The sequence below is a fragment of the Pantherophis guttatus genome, chromosome 2 (genome assembly GCF_059756535.1).
Source record: "Pantherophis guttatus breed Tessera chromosome 2, ASM5975653v1, whole genome shotgun sequence".
Taxonomy (NCBI): domain Eukaryota; kingdom Metazoa; phylum Chordata; class Lepidosauria; order Squamata; family Colubridae; genus Pantherophis; species Pantherophis guttatus.
Window position 1 is genome coordinate 146,758,618 of NC_142064.1, and position 18,789 is coordinate 146,777,406.

Below are 18,789 nucleotides of genomic sequence, written 5' to 3' on the forward strand. Positions count from 1 at the left end.
TTTAAGACTAAACACTGGAGATACAGTGAAGATTTTGGCTATATTTCATTATAAAAAATCAATATCTATTTCATGCTCAGGTTGGATGGAGATCATCTAAGCGGGGTCATAGATGCCTTGGTTCCCATAACCATTTATATATATATAGTGATCTTCAAAGTGTGCCATCGCCACCTAGGGCAGTGATGGCTAACCTTTTTGCCATCGCGTGCCAAAAGCGGGGGGAGTGCGGGGGGGGGGGTCACACGCACGTGTACCCACATCCATAATTCTATGCACCCCACCCCCCCATGCTCCCCTTGCTTTTGGCACGCGATGGCACGTGGGTCCGGTAGGCCCATTTTTCGCTCTCCCCAGGTTCCAGAGCCTTTCTAGGAGCCTGGGAAGGGCAAACATGGCCTTCATCACCCCCCAAGAGGCCCTCTGGAGGCTGGGATGCATGTTTCCTGACTTCTGGTGGGCCCAGAAGGCCCGAAAATCAACTGGCTGGCGCACGCATGTGTGCCGGAGCTGAGCTCATGTGCTCACCAATATGGCTCCATGTACCACCTGTGGCACCCGTGCCATAGGTTCGCCATCACGGACCTAGGGAGAACACTGTGCAAACACAACCCCCATGTTCAGCTGATTTCTTCCTTTGTGTTAATATTTAGAATAGAATAGAGCTGGAAGGGACCTTAGAGGTCTTCTCATCCAGCCCCCTGCTCAAGCAGGAGGATGTATACTATTTCAGACAAGTCTATGTACTCAAGTGTCTTTTTCTGAAGATTTTTAAAATTGACTTGAATTAAATCCGAAGCTCTGCTCCCTCCCGCCATCCATTCACACTACATTCGATCAGCTTTTCCACCCAAGTATCCGCCCCTGGGCAGGGATGAAATCCAGCAAGCTCTCACAGGTTCTGGAGAACCGGTAGCAGAAATTTTGAGCAGTTTGGAGAACCAGTAGGGGAAATTTTGAGTAGTTCAGAGAACCGGCAAATACCACCTCTGGTTGGCCCCAGGAGTGGGGAGGGAATGGGGATTTTGCAGTATCCTTCCCCTGGAGTGGGGTGGGAATGGAGATTTTGCAGTATCCTTCTCCTGCCATGCCCAGCAAGCCATGCCCACCAAGCCACACCACGCCCACCAAACCACGCTGGTTTGTTAAAAAACCGGTAGTTAAAAATTTTGAAATCCACCACTGCCCCTGGGCCCTTAACAACGAAAACTCTCCTTCTCGAAAACGACGGCGCTGGCCCTTTAAGAAAAACTTCCCCTCTTCTCTTTCTCTCTCCTCCCCCTCTCTCCCCCGTCCAACGTGCTTCGCTATAACCCCGGAGCCAATCGGGTGGCAGGAAGGCGGAGCGAATGGAACGCGGGAAGCCGGAGGAAAGGAGGAGGAGCGGGGAGGGTGGAAGAGCTGGAATCGTTAGTATTGTTTGAAGTTCAGCGTCGCGCGCGGGAAAAAAGAGAGCGAAGGCAGAAGAAGAAGCAGCAGCAGCAGCAGCCGCGGTCGCTCAACTGCCGAGCGGAAGAAACACGCCGCGGTCGATCGGCGTGGCGCGAGTTCGAGTCCCTCCCTCCCGACCGCAGCAGCAAACAAGCAAGCCAGCCACCGCCGAGATCTCGCTCTTGCGGACCACCGCCTCTCCCTTCCTGCACTTAGTTGCCGGCGAGGATCTTCGGGGCAAACTGGGATCCCTCCCCAGCCCGCCTCTCCTCCGATGGACAACTTCCAGAAAGTGGAGAAGATCGGGGAAGGCACCTACGGCGTGGTCTATAAAGCCAAGAACAAAGTCACCGGCGAGGTGGTCGCGCTGAAAAAAATCCGCTTGGACACGTGAGTGGAAGACCTTTCCTCTCCCCCCCCCCCAACATCTACACACACACACAAACACACACACACGTGTAAACAGACGAATACAGGCGGCGGGAAGCGGGATCGTTTCTCCGCTTAAAGGAGAAAGCGCAGCCCCGGAGCCTCGCTTTGCTTTTTTGGAAGGAAGCCTCTAGCTTTGGGGCGGTGGTCGAGGAAGAAAATAAAATAAAATAAATAAAAAACAAAAACGGGAGACTCATAATGTGGCGGCTCGGCTGCTGCTCCTCCTCCTCCTCCTTCGCCATTAAGCGTGCCTTAGATCAAGGGGTCTCCAACTTTGGCAACTTTAAGCCTGGCGGACTTCGACTCCCAGAATTCCCCAGCCAGCATTGCCCTGAAGGTTGCCTTAGATCAGGAGTCTCCAATCTTGGCAAATAAAGCCTGGAGGAATTCTGGGAGTTGAAGTCCTCCCAGGCTTAAAGTTGCCATGGTTGGAGACCCCCTTTGCCTTTATAGATGGAAGGGTTGTTTCCGTTATGCTTTCCTCTCTTCTTGAGCCGCGTCCCAAATGTTTCCGGAAAGTTTTATCAAGAGACGAGAAGGGAACCCAAGCAGCGTCTGGTCGCCTCCGCGGCTCCTCTTTTATCTCGCTTTTAATAAGGTGCTAATTTTAACCTGCCTGCAAAACTGCTCCTTAGCCCCGAGCAGAGCGCGAGCTCTTTCGCCACGTAGGTACCTGGCGAAATGAGGCTCGTATGCAGGATGACGCCCACCCCGGGGCTGGGAGAGCTCTCCAGAAAGAGGAGAAGAGGAGCGATGGAATGGGAATCGCTAGGCAGCTTGCTTTACAAGTTCCTGTAATTATTTCAAGGCATGGCCGGTTGAGATTGGAGCAGAGGTGACTCGAAAAATGTTCTTCCACGTTTCAAGTTACAAGGATGCTGCTGGCAGCAAGAGAATCTTATGCGAGCCCCGCTTAAAAATGTCCTTTGCTATGAAAAGTAACTAGATGTCCCTTCTGTGTGCTGTAGAATAATACCCAGCTAATATTTTGGGTTCGGTTAATAATGCTAGGTCTTCAGTAAGCCCTTTTCCTATTGTTTTGTTTGGGCGTGATAAAATCATGAGCACTCGCTGCGTTTGTTAGATATCTCCCCTTTTTTATCTACTAGAAGCTGAAGGTGGTATACAGGTACTTAATTTCCTTCCTCCCCCTTCACGTTTTCTTCACACTAGTCCTGTGAGCAAGTGGAAATGATTTGGGGAATATTTATATTCTAGAGTTTCCCGGGTCTTGTCCCTGTAAAGCTGATAGTTAGATTAGAAGGCCAGTTTGATATGTGAACCCAGACATTAGAGGATACAAAGTCAAATATACCAAATATTCATATAGGATAATAAGGAAGTCCCAGCATAAACTATTTAATCTGCATTACTAATGTATTATTCCACTTGCATTGAGTAATCGTCTATTATGCACAATCTTTTTCATCTACAACTTCTGGTGCTTAGTTGTCTATCTCAGCATCTCATGCAGTCAATTTAGTTAGCTAAATTCATTCTAGTTTCATCTCCTCTCCTTAATTTGATTGTTTTCTTTGCTTTCAGGGAGACAGAAGGAGTTCCCAGTACTGCCATCAGAGAGATTTCACTCTTAAAGGAATTGAACCATCCCAACATAGTCAAGTAAGTATGTGGAAAACAGAAGGAGATGATCTGGAGAATGATAAATAGAATGCTATTTTTGGTGAGTCTTCAGGCCATTTACCAATCACTGTAATTGAACAATTGTACAATTTACCAATTGTACTGTTTACCAACCACCGTAATTGTACAATTACGGTGGTTGGTAAACAGTGACCACTGTTCAATTTTCCAGCTAAATTGTTGGTAAACATTGGCCACTGTTCAGTTCTCCAGTTAAATTGAGAGGAGCCATTTTTATGGGCCAATAAGTGACAGCAACTGATCTGGGAAAAGTTGCTTCAAAGAAGGTTTTGCAGTAAACTGGAAGTTACACACTTCCATGTTCCTTATTTTATTTCTCCTAAGTTTAGAAACATGGGCAACTTGAATATAATTTGTAACCTTCTAAGATAATAATGGCATTGAATTTGTAAAAAAATTGTTTGCGGTTTTGTCATCAACATCCAAAAGTTATTGTTTGTCTTTTATTTCCCATCCCTTCCTTGACTCCCCAGATTGTTGGATGTGATCCACACTGAGAACAAACTCTATTTGGTCTTTGAGTTCTTACATCAAGATCTAAAGAAATTCATGGATTCTTCTACTTCCATCAGTGGTGTAGAGTTACCTCTTATCAAGGTAAGCCATGCAGAGCATGTACGCAAAAAAACCCCAACACAACTTAGTTCTGGGTTCACAGGTATACTGGGTACATTTCTTTTTTACTTGACAAAAGAACTGCAGAAGTGCTGCAAACCGAGGATTTTGAGGACACCTTTGTGTCTTCAATGGACATGTGCTTAAATGTAGAAGGCCATACAGAGCTTCTTAATGAACAACGTGTGCAGTAAGACTGGCTTCGCTCCTAAATACTCTTGAGTTGACTAAAATCTTATATAGACCCAAATGAAATTATATAGCTCTGCTAAATGTTCAGGGTGTTTCCTTATTTTTTTAAATGTGGTAAATCAAACCACAAGACCCTCTACTTTGGGTTACCAAGTGGAGGCTGGAGGCAGTAGTCCAGCAGTATAGCCGATCCTGGCTTGTCCTTAAGGCTTGTCCTTGTCCTTAAGACAGACAGACTGTGACCTTATAGACTGAAGAGTCTGGTAGACATGGTTCTTCATAAAGTGGCACACAGAATGTTTAATTAGACATGCCCCTCAGTTCTTTTGGATATGATCAGGGTCAAATCCAGTATCTTTTTGCCAGATCCCATCAGATCCAAATTGATCCACCCTGCCCCAGACATCTCCTTGCAATCTCATCAAAGGGGGGGGGGGGGAAGCTTCCCCATCAACTAAAGGAAATTGCAACAAAACTGTCAACATCCATCCATCAGCTGATGACCTCAGCATTCCATATCTTTTACAATGGACCTTCTCAGCTATGCTGCCCTCCTCAATGGCCCATTTTGCCTAACAATAGAACTCACCCCAGGTACGCTGATAAGGGCCTGTCTAGCTTCCCCAAACTGGCCACAGCCAATCAGATCTCAGGGAAGGCCTTACAGCCTTCAACTTACAAAAACATTTGCTTTTCTGTTGTTTGCAGTCCCTCTTTCTTATAACACAGGAACTCAAGGATCCTTTCAGTAAACATGTTATTTTCAATATTGTGATCTTTTAGACTGAATCCATTAAGATGTTTATTTTTCTTACATTGGATTTGTTAATTTATATTCTGTCATTTAGCTCTCTTATGTTCCAAATTGCAACCCTCTGTATAGCAGATACTGCTTATACAGGTAGTCCTCGACTTACAACAGTTTGTTTAATGACTGTTCGAAGTTACAATGGCACTGAAAAAAGTGACTTATGACCATTTTTCACACTTGTGACCATTCTAGCATCCCCATGGTCATGAGATTTACATTCAGATGCTTTGACAACTGGTTCGTGTTTAGGTCAGTTGCAATGTCCCAGATTCGTGTGATTACCTTTTGAGACCTAAATTTCTCATTTAACAACATAAATTTTGAGTTCAATTGTGGTCATAAGTTGAGGACTACCTGTACTGACTTAAGGACTCATGGATATGGTCAGTCAAGGTTTTAATAGAGAGCGGGTAGACTAGATTCCAACCATAATCACACCATGTTACATACAACATTCTCTGCTATTGGTAAGAACAGTAGTGGTTAGTTTTGGCCAATAGGCTCCAAGCACAACCAAAACCTAATTTTATTCCAGACATGTTTATGTTTTTCCTAGAGCTACCTGTTCCAGCTGCTGCAGGGTCTTGCCTTTTGCCATTCCCATCGTGTCCTCCACCGAGATCTGAAGCCACAGAACCTCCTTATCAATGCAGAAGGAGCAATAAAACTTGCTGACTTTGGGCTTGCGCGTGCATTTGGTGTGCCAGTGAGAACCTACACGCATGAGGTGAACAATTTGTTTTTCCCCACTTTGGCATTCTCTATACTCTATACTACACATATAGTCCGTGACTTACAGCGGTAATTGGGACTGGAATTTCCATCACTAAGCAGTGTGATTGTAAAGCTTGGGGAATGCACAAGTTGGGGAGGAGTTGGGCAAGGGAGATGTGGCAAGGGGGTGCATGAGTGACCAGTGCAAACCTGGGGGGTGGGGAGTCTTACCCCAACAACATGCCACATTTTCTATCATTGACTCTTTCGGGAAGGTTGCAAATGGCAATCACTTGTGAGGTGCCGCAACTCGTAAGTGCAAACTGGTTGTTGTGTGCCCCCAGATTGTGATTACTTGACTGCAAGGGTACTGGGATGGAAGAAACTATGAGTACTGCTCATAACTACCATTTGTTCAGGACCATCGTAACTTTGAATGATCATAAGTCAAGGGCTATCTGTAGTCTAGTTGGTTGGTTGGTTGGAAAATGCTGGTTTTCAAACATAGTTACTGGCTCTTCTCTTTCTCTTTTATATTTTGTATCAAACATGATTGATCAATTACGTGCCATCAAGGTGGGGTTAACATTTAGGGACCTTCTCCAGATGGTCTGGCCTTTAAAATTACGCAATGGTGCACCCATAGCTTCTATCACTGAGTCCATTGAACTTACTTGTTTCTCTTTCCTTCCCCCTTTTCCAGACTTCTCCTGGAGGCTCAATCTTATAATATGTCCAGAATATAATATGAACCTGATCAATTTGTGCCTTGAATGGAAAAACTTGGATTGATTTGTTTTATAATCCATTTTTTTATTGGCTTTCACTGTAGGTGTACACATATAAATATGAGTGGGCTTGAGGTTGAGTAGCATTAGGGAAACAATTTCTTTAATATCACGCTGCTCAGGAACATGGCCCAAATTTATTTCTTTCAGATTTCCCTCCATGTTGATTTCACACAACTTACTTGCATTCCAGCTGAAAGTGGCTGTTTTCAAAGAGGCTTATGTTGAAATGCAGTTGCTGCGTTACTTTCTCAGAGTACAGTTTTTGTATTATATGTCTTTGTTGCTATGGCTCATTTCCATGCTCTATTCAAAACATTGATTAAAATTATTATTTTAATCAAAACAAAACGCCTAAAGGGCTAAGTTTGGAATATTTTACTAATATTCTTTCTCATCAGCACTGAGATTGCATTTTCTGTTGTTGTAGGCCAGGATAGGACAACTGATTTTTAGCTGGAATCAAAAGTAGGGAAAGAAAAAAAATGAGATTTTCACATTAAAGCAAAGGTATAGATTAAAGTTAATCCTTTAAGCTTTTAATTGCACTCTTTGTTGCTGACTTTCAGCAGCAATTGCAATAGGAAGTCCAGGATCCACAAAAAAAAATTCAGAAGGTGTACACATGTATATCCTTGATTTACAACCACAATTGAGCCCAAAATTTATGCTGATAAGTGAAACAGTTGTTAAGTCAGTTTTGCCCCATTTGACAACCCTTCTTGCCACAATTGTTAAGTGAATGACTGCACTTAAAGTTCATAACATGGTTAAGTGACTCTGGCTTCCCCATTGACATGGCTTGTCAGAAGTCAAAAAGTGATTGCATGACCCCACAACACTGCACCATCATAAATATGAGCCAGTTGTCAAGCATCTGAATTTTGATTACAGACCATGGGAATGCTGCAACAGTCATCAGTGTGAAAAATGATCAATCGTCAGGGCCACTGTAACTGAATGATCACTAAACAAACTGTTGTAAATCGAGAACTAGCTGTACTACACGAATCCTACCCACACCCTTTACCAAAGATAGGTACAGTACACTCCTGTCTGGGATGGTTGTCCTCTCCACTGAGCACACAGCTTTGGCAGGGGCACATATGGACCGGTGAGGGAGGAAAGGGACAGCTGCCTAGCCAGCCAGATCAGCCAAATCAATCCTGGTGATCAATGGGGTGGCAGATGTCATAGCCAGTTAGCCCTTGCGTCCATTTTATTGGTCGGTGCCCAAAATAATCTATCTACTCATGATTGTTGCAGTTGGGTGGGGGGGTCTCACAGTAAAGAACATTTGGCTCAATGTGTCCTCATAAGAAGCACTACCTGGCTTTGTTTTCTGATATATGGTAAAATCGGTTCATTCTAAAGGTGCTTGGCTCTGTTACACAGCTAATAACCATTTAAAATACTTGTGTTCTATTTTAAAACTGGGGTCTGCAGTTTAAAAGTTTGGACTTGCCAAACCAGACTTAAATGAAAGTTGGCGTCATCAATGATTAAATAAACTTGCTTTCTAGGTAAGGGGAAAGAAAAAAGTATTTCAGAAATCATTTCTGAGTTTGGCCATCTCAGAGGTAAATCTGAGAAATGATGCCGAGGATATTCTTGTGACCATATAAACTCATGTGATTAATAGCAATAAAACATTTTCCTGTTCATTAAGCTCTGTGGTATGTAAATAGGATACAATAACTCAGGAATCCCCCCCTTTTTTTCTTAGCTTCTGAAAGAAACTTTTAGAGCTGCCTTATTGGTCCCTCTGGCTTGTGTCTCTGCTCTGGAGGGACCAAGAATTGAATGTAGCATCTTCTGTATGTGAGTCACATGGTGAACTATTGAAAAGTGACTCCAGTCCATATAATAGCAAATTAATGTGAATTAATTTGGTGGTAATATATGATGCGTTTACAAAAAATGGAAGGATAGCGCTTGTGAGGCAGACAACTGGATGAAAGTGTCCATTCTTGAATAGTTTATTTTAATTGTACATTCATTAGGGGTTTTATATTTCACACTAGGTGGTGACTCTTTGGTATCGAGCTCCAGAAATTCTCCTTGGCTGCAAATACTACTCAACAGCAGTGGACATATGGAGCCTTGGATGCATCTTTGCGGAGATGGTGCGTATTTTGGAAACGACAGTGGGGTGGAGCAGCGGATTGGGCTTGAAAGGCATTTGATTGGCAGGAGCCAGAAAATGTGGCTTGTGATGTTAAGGTCTCGAGGTTATTGTACAAATGTAGGTAACTATGCCACTGCAAACTCAAACGTTTGAAAAAGTTATCGCTCCGTAAGGAAAGCTTTATTGCTGTAAAACACACGCTCATTCATTTGTGTGTGTGAAACATGAGTAGGTCAACTCAATTAAAGCCTGCTGACAGGATCAGTTGACTTCTGAGGACTGAATTGGGCTTTGGAGAGAACTACTTCCCTGCTAGGGGCAATTTGTGCTTCAAGAATGGAGAATTGGGTCATACGTTGAGCATGTGCTGAGGGTTCTTTATCTGCTGAATGATTGGAATGAAGGAATGGGCCAGATTCCTTCCATCTATCTTAATGATGGTCAGTATTAACACATAATCCTTCTCCCAAGTATCTTCATATATGAGGCTTTTAGTTCCACAGGGGCCATCGTGATGAAAATTCCATTTTTTATATCCTGCTATTTGCATAATATTTTTATAACTGAAACAGAGTAAAATCATTGAGTAATAAAAAGACAAAATTGAAACATTGCCTCAAAGTAGTTAGGCTAGTAAAGCCTACTATGTTGTGATTCTAACCTTTTGTTCTTATGCCAAATAGTTAACCCGTAGAGCTCTCTTCCCTGGGGACTCAGAAATCGACCAGCTATTTCGCATCTTCCGCACACTGGGCACCCCGGATGAGACTGTGTGGCCAGGAGTCACCTCTATGCCTGACTATAAGTCCAGTTTTCCCAAGTGGGCCCGACAGGACTTTAGCAAAGTAGTACCACCGTTGGATGAAGAAGGCAGAAAACTTCTAGCAGTGAGTTTTATGTAGAGTGAAAAGTATTTTGAACCTATAGCATGTGGTTATCATACTAAGAACCAAGGTAGAGGTACTTTAAGGAGTATCTGACAGCAATAGGCAATTGCACTCATGCCAAATCAAAAGCTCCCTTATTGATTTGTGTTATATATGTTGGCATTTTTTATCAAATTCCTATTCAGTTTGCTCTGCCTCCATGTTTTCTTCTGCTGTCCTGCTTTAAAATTGATTTATTTCTCCCTACTTAGTGCCAGGAGAACTGTCATGTCAGTGTAGAACTTGTGAGCTCTATGCATGGTTTATCCACCTACAAGAAAAATGGTTTGGGTCTTAGTTTAGAGTGTCCCAACTGTTGTAACTCTCTGCTTACATTCCTTTAGGGGACAAACTCTGAAATCATACTTTTAGTCGCTAGATTTTGATTCTTATCATTAACTTGACTAAGACTGAAACACACAGCACTAACTTGAACAAAGTAGTTGAAGTGAGAGTTGGGAAGTGAAAACCAATTCAGCCACTTCCAACATTTTGAGTATATTATAGTACAAAAGACGGACTAATGAAACTTGCACTCTTCTTCTTTCCCCTTTAGCTGATGCTGCACTATGATCCCAACAAGAGAATCTCGGCCAAGACTGCTCTCAATCACCCCTTCTTTCGAGATGTCACAAAAGCTTTGCCACACCTCCGCTTGTGAAATGGAACTGGAGCCAACAGAGTAGCTGCAGTGCAGGCTCTTCAACATGCCTTTTCCTTGGGCAGCCCTGGTTGCTTGCACTTAACTTTTCAACTTAACCCCGGAGAGAACACTGGTGATCCAATTGGGGCACAGCCTACACCTTTAGGATTTTATTCCTGAACTCACCTTTAAAGCACTAAGCTGAGCTTGAGGATTCGCTTGGTTTCAAGCTCCCTTGTGAAGAGAGAAGGGTCTCCAAAGGTATCAGCTCCAAGGATTCAACTTGAGAAAGCATCCCTTTCATTCTTCACGTGTTTTATCACCCCCTCTCCCATGAGTTCCATGCCTTCCTTCTTGGTGGCTTCTTCAAAATAAGGCATTGTGTATTTGCTTACTCTCCAGCTCTTGACATCTTGGTACAAGTACGGTGTTGATGCTTCTCTTTCCTTCAGGTGTAGAAGGGACTTTAGCAACATCTTTCATGGTGTTTTTCGTCTATGATGTTGGTCAGTTTAACCCACTTGGATTAAAATAATTTTGAAGAGGGGGGATTGCTGAAGCTGGTGGTACAGTATGCCTTGCTAATTATTCAAAAGCTGGCTCCATCACTTAAGCTCTTTTTGACATCTGATATGCAGAGTACTTTTTTTAAAGAAAAGAAAAAAACTCCAAAAAAAATTGCTCATTCAGTAGGGAGATGGGCAAATCTTTATTCACCCAGTATTGTGTTGTATTATATACCTATTGTCTTATTCTGTGTCAGTGAGCTGATGGTCTTTCTGAGTTTGCAGCCAATTCATGCCTTATGTTTGGCAAACATGGATTGTCATTCCAATACTGTCTTCCTATCACAGTCCGGAAAGTTTCAAATGTCAGTTCTGATGGGTTGGCCTTACATCCCTGGCTTTAAGTAATGTATCTTGCAAATAGATGCTTAAATTATACGTGAGCTTTGAAATACATACCTAATTATTCTATCTCCTATAATATCCAGCCATACATCTTGAGCCAAATAGAAGTCTTAAACTCAGCTAGAGAATTCGGATTAGCAAACTTTTCTGGCTTGTTCTGGGGAGCCAGAAATATCAATGTCTACATCTTTGTGTCACCCTGTTTTGGAGGGAACTGGATTGTTCAAGTTACATCAGTTGAATTGTCATCTAAGTTCTGAGTTTTTTTAAAAAAAATAGTCTAAACAATAGCTAAACTTAAAAATCATGGTTTCTGGTCAGTGCCATGTGGAGGTGAAGTATTGTCATAAAAAATTCATATTGAGAATTTTTAAAGACCACTTACATTTGCTAAATAGAAGAATACTTCCCTTTAGAATTCAGGATTTTATTTCAAAATAAGGCAAAGTGAAGTACCTAAAACATGTCTCTAGCATGTAGCAATAACTTAAATCTGATTTTGAAATAACTCCAAATTTCACACTTACTCAATCAGTTGTGTGAGGTGTCTTAAATATGAGGCTTCAGTAAAGCCATCTGGTATTTGTTTTCCTGAAATGCTTATTTTTTACCAAAAGCATATATGCTTGGGTAATGCTCATTTATTGTAGAAATGAAACATGTATTTTAAGATGGAGAGGACTGCACTTTCCTCAAAGGGGGGGGGGAGTTCTCATTCATCCTAGGTCATAATTCTTACTATCTTCACTCATAGATGAAAAATCCATTGTTTCAGATATGGATGGAAACTTCACTAAGAAAGTTGGTTATTTCAGGACCTCTTGAATTAAAATGGACATTCTTACATGACGCTGCTTAGTGTAATAATACAGAAATATCAAGATGTTATTCATGTCACTATTCAAAGCAATATTTGGAACCATGGTGTCCTTTCCTTTCATTGTTGGACTGGAAATATATATATATATTTATACGGCTATTAGTTTTAAAAAAGATTTCTGAATTTGTTAGTCTAAGCACCTTGACATTTTTGTAATATAATCTTTTAAAGAAAATTATTTTGTTTTCTTAGCTCTTTGTAAGACAAATGTTACTAAATACAGTACTGTGAAATCAGTTTCTAAATGATTAAATACTAGCAATTTTAATGCATGGCTTCCTTTTCATCAAAACAAAGATACTCATCAGTTTTCAATGATTTCAAGGGTTTGGGGGATGAAATGTAAATGGTGTAGCAGTTATAAGCAACGTTTTGATTTCAGGAACTTTTTACAGACTTAGAAATGATTGCGGACCTCAAAGAGTTTTGGAGCTATCTTATTTGAGCTCCAGAATTATTTTATTTGACTTTGCAACCCCTTGAAAGGGTCTTGGGGATTCTAAGGGACTGGAGACCATATCTTGAGAATCACTGGCCTACATTTTCCATTTGTATCTTCATATATATCAAGACTTTATTGTGAAACATAAAAGATTTAATTACATATAGTTCTTGCTTCATAATCAGCCACTTAGTGACGGACTCCTCCAAAAGGTATTTGCGACTCAATTTTGCAGTTTTGACAACTGCTTGCACATAACACAGCCTGTGTGTATGGTCATACAATCACATTTTGGGCACTTGGCAACTGGTTTATTTATTTATTATTAATTCAATTTGTATGCCACCCCTCTCCGAAGACTCAGGGCATTTTACATTTATGGCTGGCTGCAGTGTCCTGTAGTCACATGGCTCCAATGTTTTTTAACGTTTTTGCCAGTTTCCAGCATTTACTTTCGGATTCTGGCAAAAAAAAAAAAAAAACATTGGATAAAATGGATTTACCTAATGACTTCTGCATTTGCTTAACAATTACTGCAAAAAAAAAAAAAAAGGTCATTAAATCGATGCAGCTACATGGGGACCTGCTTAATGACACCTGAACTATGATTCCGGGCTTAATTAGTCATAAATTGAAGATTTACCTATATTTGTCTTTTGCTACAAATGGCAAATACTTTCAATCAAAGCTTATTGGATGTTCTTGCTTACATCCAAGAATATGTGATTCAGTAGAGATACAGGGATCAGGATGTTCTTTGCAAATCTCAAGTCCTGAATTCTGTCCAGGAGACTTGTGAAAATGTAAATTGTTATGAAGGTGAGTCCCACTGAACTATGAAAATGTGCGACCTGTAGGTCTACTACTATTGTACCAATTCATAAGTTTTGGTCTAAATAGTTCTCAAGTCCTCCAAATGCATTATTCCACAACTTTGAGATGATATCCCAGTCAATTACACACCTGCTAAGGCTAATAATGGATTAGTTATCTGAGTTTACCTTCACCTATCCCAGAATCTTAACCACAATACCACATTCTCTCTGGTAAATCATGTGAAATCATAGGGTGATCTGTTGTTTTAAGAGAATAAACTCTGTCAAATATTCCAATCACATGATCATCTTTGAGTCTGAAGGGTCCTTCTAAACAGTTACCACTAGCATAAAGCTTCACAACAGGTTTGTGGAAGTGAATCAGATCTCAAAAGATCTATGGACCACAAAAGGAGTTATGAAAGCTTATTGGGCAAGAAAAAAAATCTATAGGTAGCATATAAATGAAGAACGTGCAATAGCACCGTTCTTCCCAGGAATGGTGATCCAACAAAAAATACTTAAGAACATCATCAAGAATCTTAAGGTAATCACAGAGGTCTGCACCACACTCTTCTGTGGCACCAGTAGTTAGAAGTCCACAATAAAGAACATTGAAGAGTGCACATAGAGATATTTAGGAGAAAATGTGCTCTCCAGAAACCAGATTGCCATTCATACCAATTTTATCAAAGAGCATTTGAATGATTCAGTAGGCGGTTAGATGAATTCTGCAGACTAAGAGTGGAAGATTTTGGTTTTCGACTGGAGAAAGCAAGCTACCGTGGGGCATGATAGTGGGATATTATGGCTTGGAGCTCCTTTGCATTCTTAGAACTTGGAAAAGCTCACTAAGGGCTTTACAAAGGATTCTTGTTAAATCTTGTTTGAAAGATTTTGAGAAGGGACACAGAAAAAATGAAAATCTGGCAGATTTGAAGGGATTAAAGATTTAAGATTGTTAAAAGTAAAAGGAAGAAATATAAAGTTGGTTTATTTCATCAATGTTAAAATAGATAACATTATTCCTAATAACTCTTAATGGACTTTTGCTGACCAGGCCTGAACAAGGAGACTTTAAAGATTTGTCTATAGATATGAGTCATAGAAAAAAAAGAACATTTGTTATATGAGCATTTGCTGTATGTCAAGATAAGATTGTTGATGCTGTTACTAAAATGGTTTATACCAGTATTTGTGATGAAGGGGGAATATTTCTTTGTTCTTTTACTGTTTTTTTTTCCTTCTTTTATGCACTATTTTTTTTTAAAGTTTGTATTAGTACTTATCTTTTTAACTGGAACGTCCCATAGAATCGTTTTTTAAAAAGGTCCTCCAACTTATTCACCAGCTTTTCATTTCGACGTAGCAGAATCGGTGCTGCTGACCGTTACGAAAAACCGTAGTAAGGCCACAAAAGGCTCCGTCTCATTCACAGGAGGGGAAAAAAAGGACCTTAATTTACCAGTTCGCTCCCCGGACAGAAAAGACTTAGAAGCGGATTTTGCTCCGCGCCCTACTCGCTTCATTCCCTTTGGGCTGCGGGGAAAGGACGAGCTCAGATGGTGAAAGAGGGGCCGCGGTCTCCCTAATACTTTCCTCCCTCCCAGTTGCTCCCAGGGATCTACCGTTTGGCTACCCTTTCTTTTTAATGCTATTCGGAGGACTGACCGACCCGCCGCCTGGTCTCCAGCTTGAGCGGGGGGGGGGGGGTTTGGACTAGATGACCTTTAAGGTCCCTTCCAACTCTGTTAATCTGTTAAAGGGCCGCGGGACGCCGGGAAAGACGCCTCGGCAGTCTGATCCTCGAACACCAATGAGCAGCTCCCAGGAGGGAAAGCGGGATTCATTCCCCACCCTCCACCCCGTCTTTTCTGCGGCGCAGCAGCATCTTGCCGGCTGTACGACTCTTGTGGGCGTTACTCAGAAGCAGCACGCCCCGCTGAGAGCAGCGAACCTGCGACCTCAGCAACAACACTTCCGGGGCTCGGGCAGACTCGGCTCTGGCCACGCCCCCCACATGATTTCCCGTTCCTAGAATTCTACCTCGCCCGGCCTCAATTGTGGGGGGGGGGGGAGGGTGTCAAGGTTCATAGGACTCCCGGAAGTAACTTTTTTTCCCTCCTCCTTGTGCCATTCAAATTCCTCGTGGCTTCTAATTGGCTCCCGGAGATAGTGAGCTCTCCGATTGGGCAAAGAAAGTTCGGTGCACGTCTACCTACCTTCCCGTCAATTCGGCCTCTCGCTAGGAGGTATGAAGGACATGTGACCTGCGATTGGGCAATATCAGCTACAGAGCGAGCTGTGATTGGTTGGCCCCGCCGGACGGCTCCGCCCCTCTTAGGTCACCTTATTTGTTGTTTATGAAACCTCTCGAATCGGCAACCTTTCTACTGGCTGGTTTACTCGTCCATTAAAACCCCAATTGTCTTTTCTATTGGCTGGGAAGCTTTTTAACTCGCCATTCCGCCTCCTTCGCTGCATTGGTGCTTAGAGCTGCTTGCCCGTCCTTCCCTTCGCGGAGTTCCAATTAGCTAGATGAGGCAAGGGTGCGGTTTCCCGTCAGGCGATTGGTCGAGAGCACGTTCTAGCGCCCCAGGTGCCTAGCGGCCATTGGTTTAGAACGCAGCCTAACTCCGCCTTCCGGCACAGAGTTGGGTTTGGTTGAGGTAGTTTGTTTGTGTGCGAAACAGTCGAGGGCCGCGAAGTGGGGGGAGCCAGTGCCGTCTCAGGTACCTGTGTTGGGGCTCTTAGGCCGCGCCGGGCTGTCCGGTGGCTTTTCGGCGGATCGTTTTGGCTCCCTGGGAAGTGGCTCCCTGAGACCGCAGTGGCTTGACTACGCGGGGGCTACAGGATGGACTTGGGCCCTTCGTCCCGGCAGCGGGGGGAGCAAGAGGAGGGGAGTGGGCTTGGCTAGCGAGTCCTTCTGACGGGGCGGCCTTGTGGCTGTGGGGGAGAGACGCGGGGGGAGGGGGGGAGACGGAGGTTAATTGGAGGCCCTGGCCTGGCGGGTCTTGTGGAGGTGGGCCTGCCCATTTTCCAACCGGCTACCAACTTGGGAGGGATGGATACGTGCCACACGGAGGGTGGTGGCCTGGAAAAGCCCGAAGTGGGGCGAAGCGAAAGGCCTGGACGGTGCCGAGCCTGAGGGGTGAAGGACGTTGGCTAACGTTAGAATTGGGCTAGGAGGCCGAGTCTGAAGCGGGGTCGCCGGGCCGCGAGCGTCGTAAGGGAACGTACGCGTCGGAATGGCGACTCTTGTCTCTACCGGGCGATGTTTGTGTGTGGCCTTTCTGACGTAGGGAACCGACCGGGCCGAGTTACGAAGATTTGCTGCTTCGGTGGAAATGCTGGCGGCGGCAGGGGGTGGGGTGGAGATCGGAATAATAAAACGGGCCCTAGTGAGAAGTTCAGGGCTTATTAATCGATCCGTAGTTGAGAGAGAGAGAAACTCTGCGGAAGGGGATCGCTCTCGTACCGTAGTCGGCTCGATATCGTTAAGCTTGCCTTGGTTTTAAAGAGGTTAGGAATTGCTAGTGGGGAATAGATTGCATGCTTACTCGTTAGTGAAATCTGGTTGGCGTAGGAGGGACCCATCAAAGCTTCCTAGCCTGCCTTCTTGGCGTTGGGAAAGCAGAACTTTGCACTACCGCGATAGCCGGTGAACTTAACAGTTGTTTAACATTTTGCTAGCTGTTGTACGAGCCGAGCTTGGTTGCCTGACTTGTTAAACGCTTTCTTTGCCCGTTTGTCTTTCTGTTGAAAGATTTATGTTTTCTCATAGCACTGAATTCCCCCCTCCCCCACCCCTTCCATGGGTTTCTTGATCAATTATGGTTTCTTTCTTAAATGTAAGTCACCTAGGAGGGGCAAATGGTTTTGCCCTTTCGAAGATTTACCGATTAGCATGGTCAGCAATCACAGAGTGTCTATGATTCGGCTTAAATTTATGGTAATAGATAGGCATGTGTGATGCTTTTTACTAATCCTTGTAATTAAGCTCTGAAAGGCATATTGAGGCTTCGTGGATGTTTTAAGGTTCTTTTTCCTTAAAGTTGTACTCCATTAAAAATACATTTGATGTGGGAAAGCTGCCCAGAAAACTAAAGGGAAGAGGCAAGGAGCGCAGATGTTCCTTATTAAATCAGTATGAGAAATAGACTTAAGCCAAGATGCAGTGCTTAATGTATCCTACATCCAAAAGACAGTATTTGATAGCTGATGGAAATGCATTGATACCAAGCTTAAAACTAAGACGTGTGCAGTTATGAAGAATAAGTGAATGAATTTCGATATACTTTATTATGGCTTATTTAAGAATTGTGATTTCCTAGATTGATTTATCCTGAATCCACACAGGTGTAGTAGATATTATGAAGGATACACTCTTGAAGTTTAGCAGTAAACTTTATGTTGTTTAATGGTGAGAAACTTTCTTTTAATCTTCACAAAATTTCTCTAGTTTTATCATTATTGTTCTTAGCTATTGTTGCAACTTTTTTTGTTAAGCAGGGAAGTGATTTTTCTAAGATCTTGATGAGATGAGAGTATTATCAGTATAACTGAGATCAAAGAATGTATAGAGAATAAATGTGTATTTACAAGACCTGACTAAAATGATAAGTTAGTGTAGAGGTGCATTACTATTACTTAAGATTGATGGTGAGTGGACTCGTGGACCCAAATTTTTGGCCAGTACTGTGTCTTCCATTTTCAGTTTGACACTGCACTTGTCTTTTTCCTCCATTAAAATTATAATTTTAAAGTTATATTTAGATTCTTAGATTACATATTTGGTTTCAAATTTCATCCTTCCATTTTTGTCTGTATATTTAGTTCTTTCTTTGCAAAAGAACTGTCTTCCTACTGTCTATAGGTGTGCATTTGCTTACGAGCTCTAAAAATGCCCCATCACTAGTTTTGCATAATAGTATTTTTTACTGATAACAAATCTCTTTCCCATTGTGGAAAATAGTGCTTTTAATGTCACTTTATATGACATACACCTTGGAATCTAAAAACTAGAAGCTCTTCATCTTGGAAACACATCCTTCTTTTTTTTGTTACAAAGGTAAACTGGGTAATTTGCTAATTGTATGCTAATACTGATCACAAGAAAGAAATTAAAAGCTTTAATGGATTTTACGGTTATGCTTTAAGTGTTATATGTAGTAAGGGAAAGTTATCTTCATAATTTGCTTTTAAGCTTTCTCTGAGTATAAATCGAATCTAGAATGCAGACTGACCTTGGGGTCTGTATCATTCCTTACTGATATTAGGAGACTAGGGTTCCTTCTCCTGGTTGGCCTGTATAGTATAATCAGACAACTTCTTGATTTGAGCTATTTGAAAGTGAAGTACTTTGTCTTAATCTGTGTGAAAAGATAATGGTAGTT

The 18,789-nt window shown here is 42.5% G+C and overlaps 3 protein-coding genes across 6 annotated transcripts in view; 2 read left to right on the top strand and 1 right to left on the bottom strand.

The window, feature by feature from the left end:
- The window catches only part of PMEL (premelanosome protein), a 32,374-nt gene extending 29,816 nt beyond the window's left edge, over positions 1-2,558 (bottom strand). Inside the window, exon 1 of the mRNA XM_087888771.1 lies at positions 2,476-2,558. The gene's annotated coding sequence lies outside the window, so the exon portion shown is untranslated. The remainder of the gene's footprint in view (positions 1-2,475) is intronic.
- Positions 1,172-12,404, top strand: CDK2 (cyclin dependent kinase 2). The gene is made up of 7 exons (XM_034412594.3): positions 1,172-1,821; positions 3,409-3,486; positions 4,002-4,125; positions 5,703-5,873; positions 8,673-8,774; positions 9,460-9,663; positions 10,259-12,404. Exons 1-7 carry the CDS (start codon positions 1,706-1,708, stop codon positions 10,361-10,363), a joined length of 900 nt encoding a protein of 299 aa, XP_034268485.2. The 5' UTR covers positions 1,172-1,705; the 3' UTR covers positions 10,364-12,404.
- Positions 12,405-15,873: 3,469 nt separating this feature from the next.
- The window catches only part of RAB5B (RAB5B, member RAS oncogene family), a 32,808-nt gene continuing 29,892 nt past the window's right edge, over positions 15,874-18,789 (top strand). The window contains exon 1 of one of the 4 annotated variants that reach the window (XM_034412595.3): positions 15,874-16,125. The gene's annotated coding sequence lies outside the window, so the exon portion shown is untranslated. Of the gene's footprint in view, positions 16,126-16,325; positions 16,416-18,789 lie in introns of those variants that run through there. The other 3 variants (XM_087888773.1, XM_087888774.1, XM_087888776.1) reach the window with 3 other exon arrangements.

What these genes read in the sequence shown, in the direction of transcription:
- CDK2 (XM_034412594.3), top strand. Translation starts at nt 1,706, where the DNA reads ATGGACAACTTCCAGAAAGTGGAGAAGATCGGGGAAGGCACCTACGGC. An exon ending in TGAGAACCTACACGCATGAG is followed by an intron (nt 5,874 to 8,672) that starts GTGAACAATTTG and finishes ATTTCACACTAG; the next exon opens with GTGGTGACTCTTTGGTATCG. An exon ending in AAGGCAGAAAACTTCTAGCA is followed by an intron (nt 9,664 to 10,258) that starts GTGAGTTTTATG and finishes TTTCCCCTTTAG; the next exon opens with CTGATGCTGCACTATGATCC.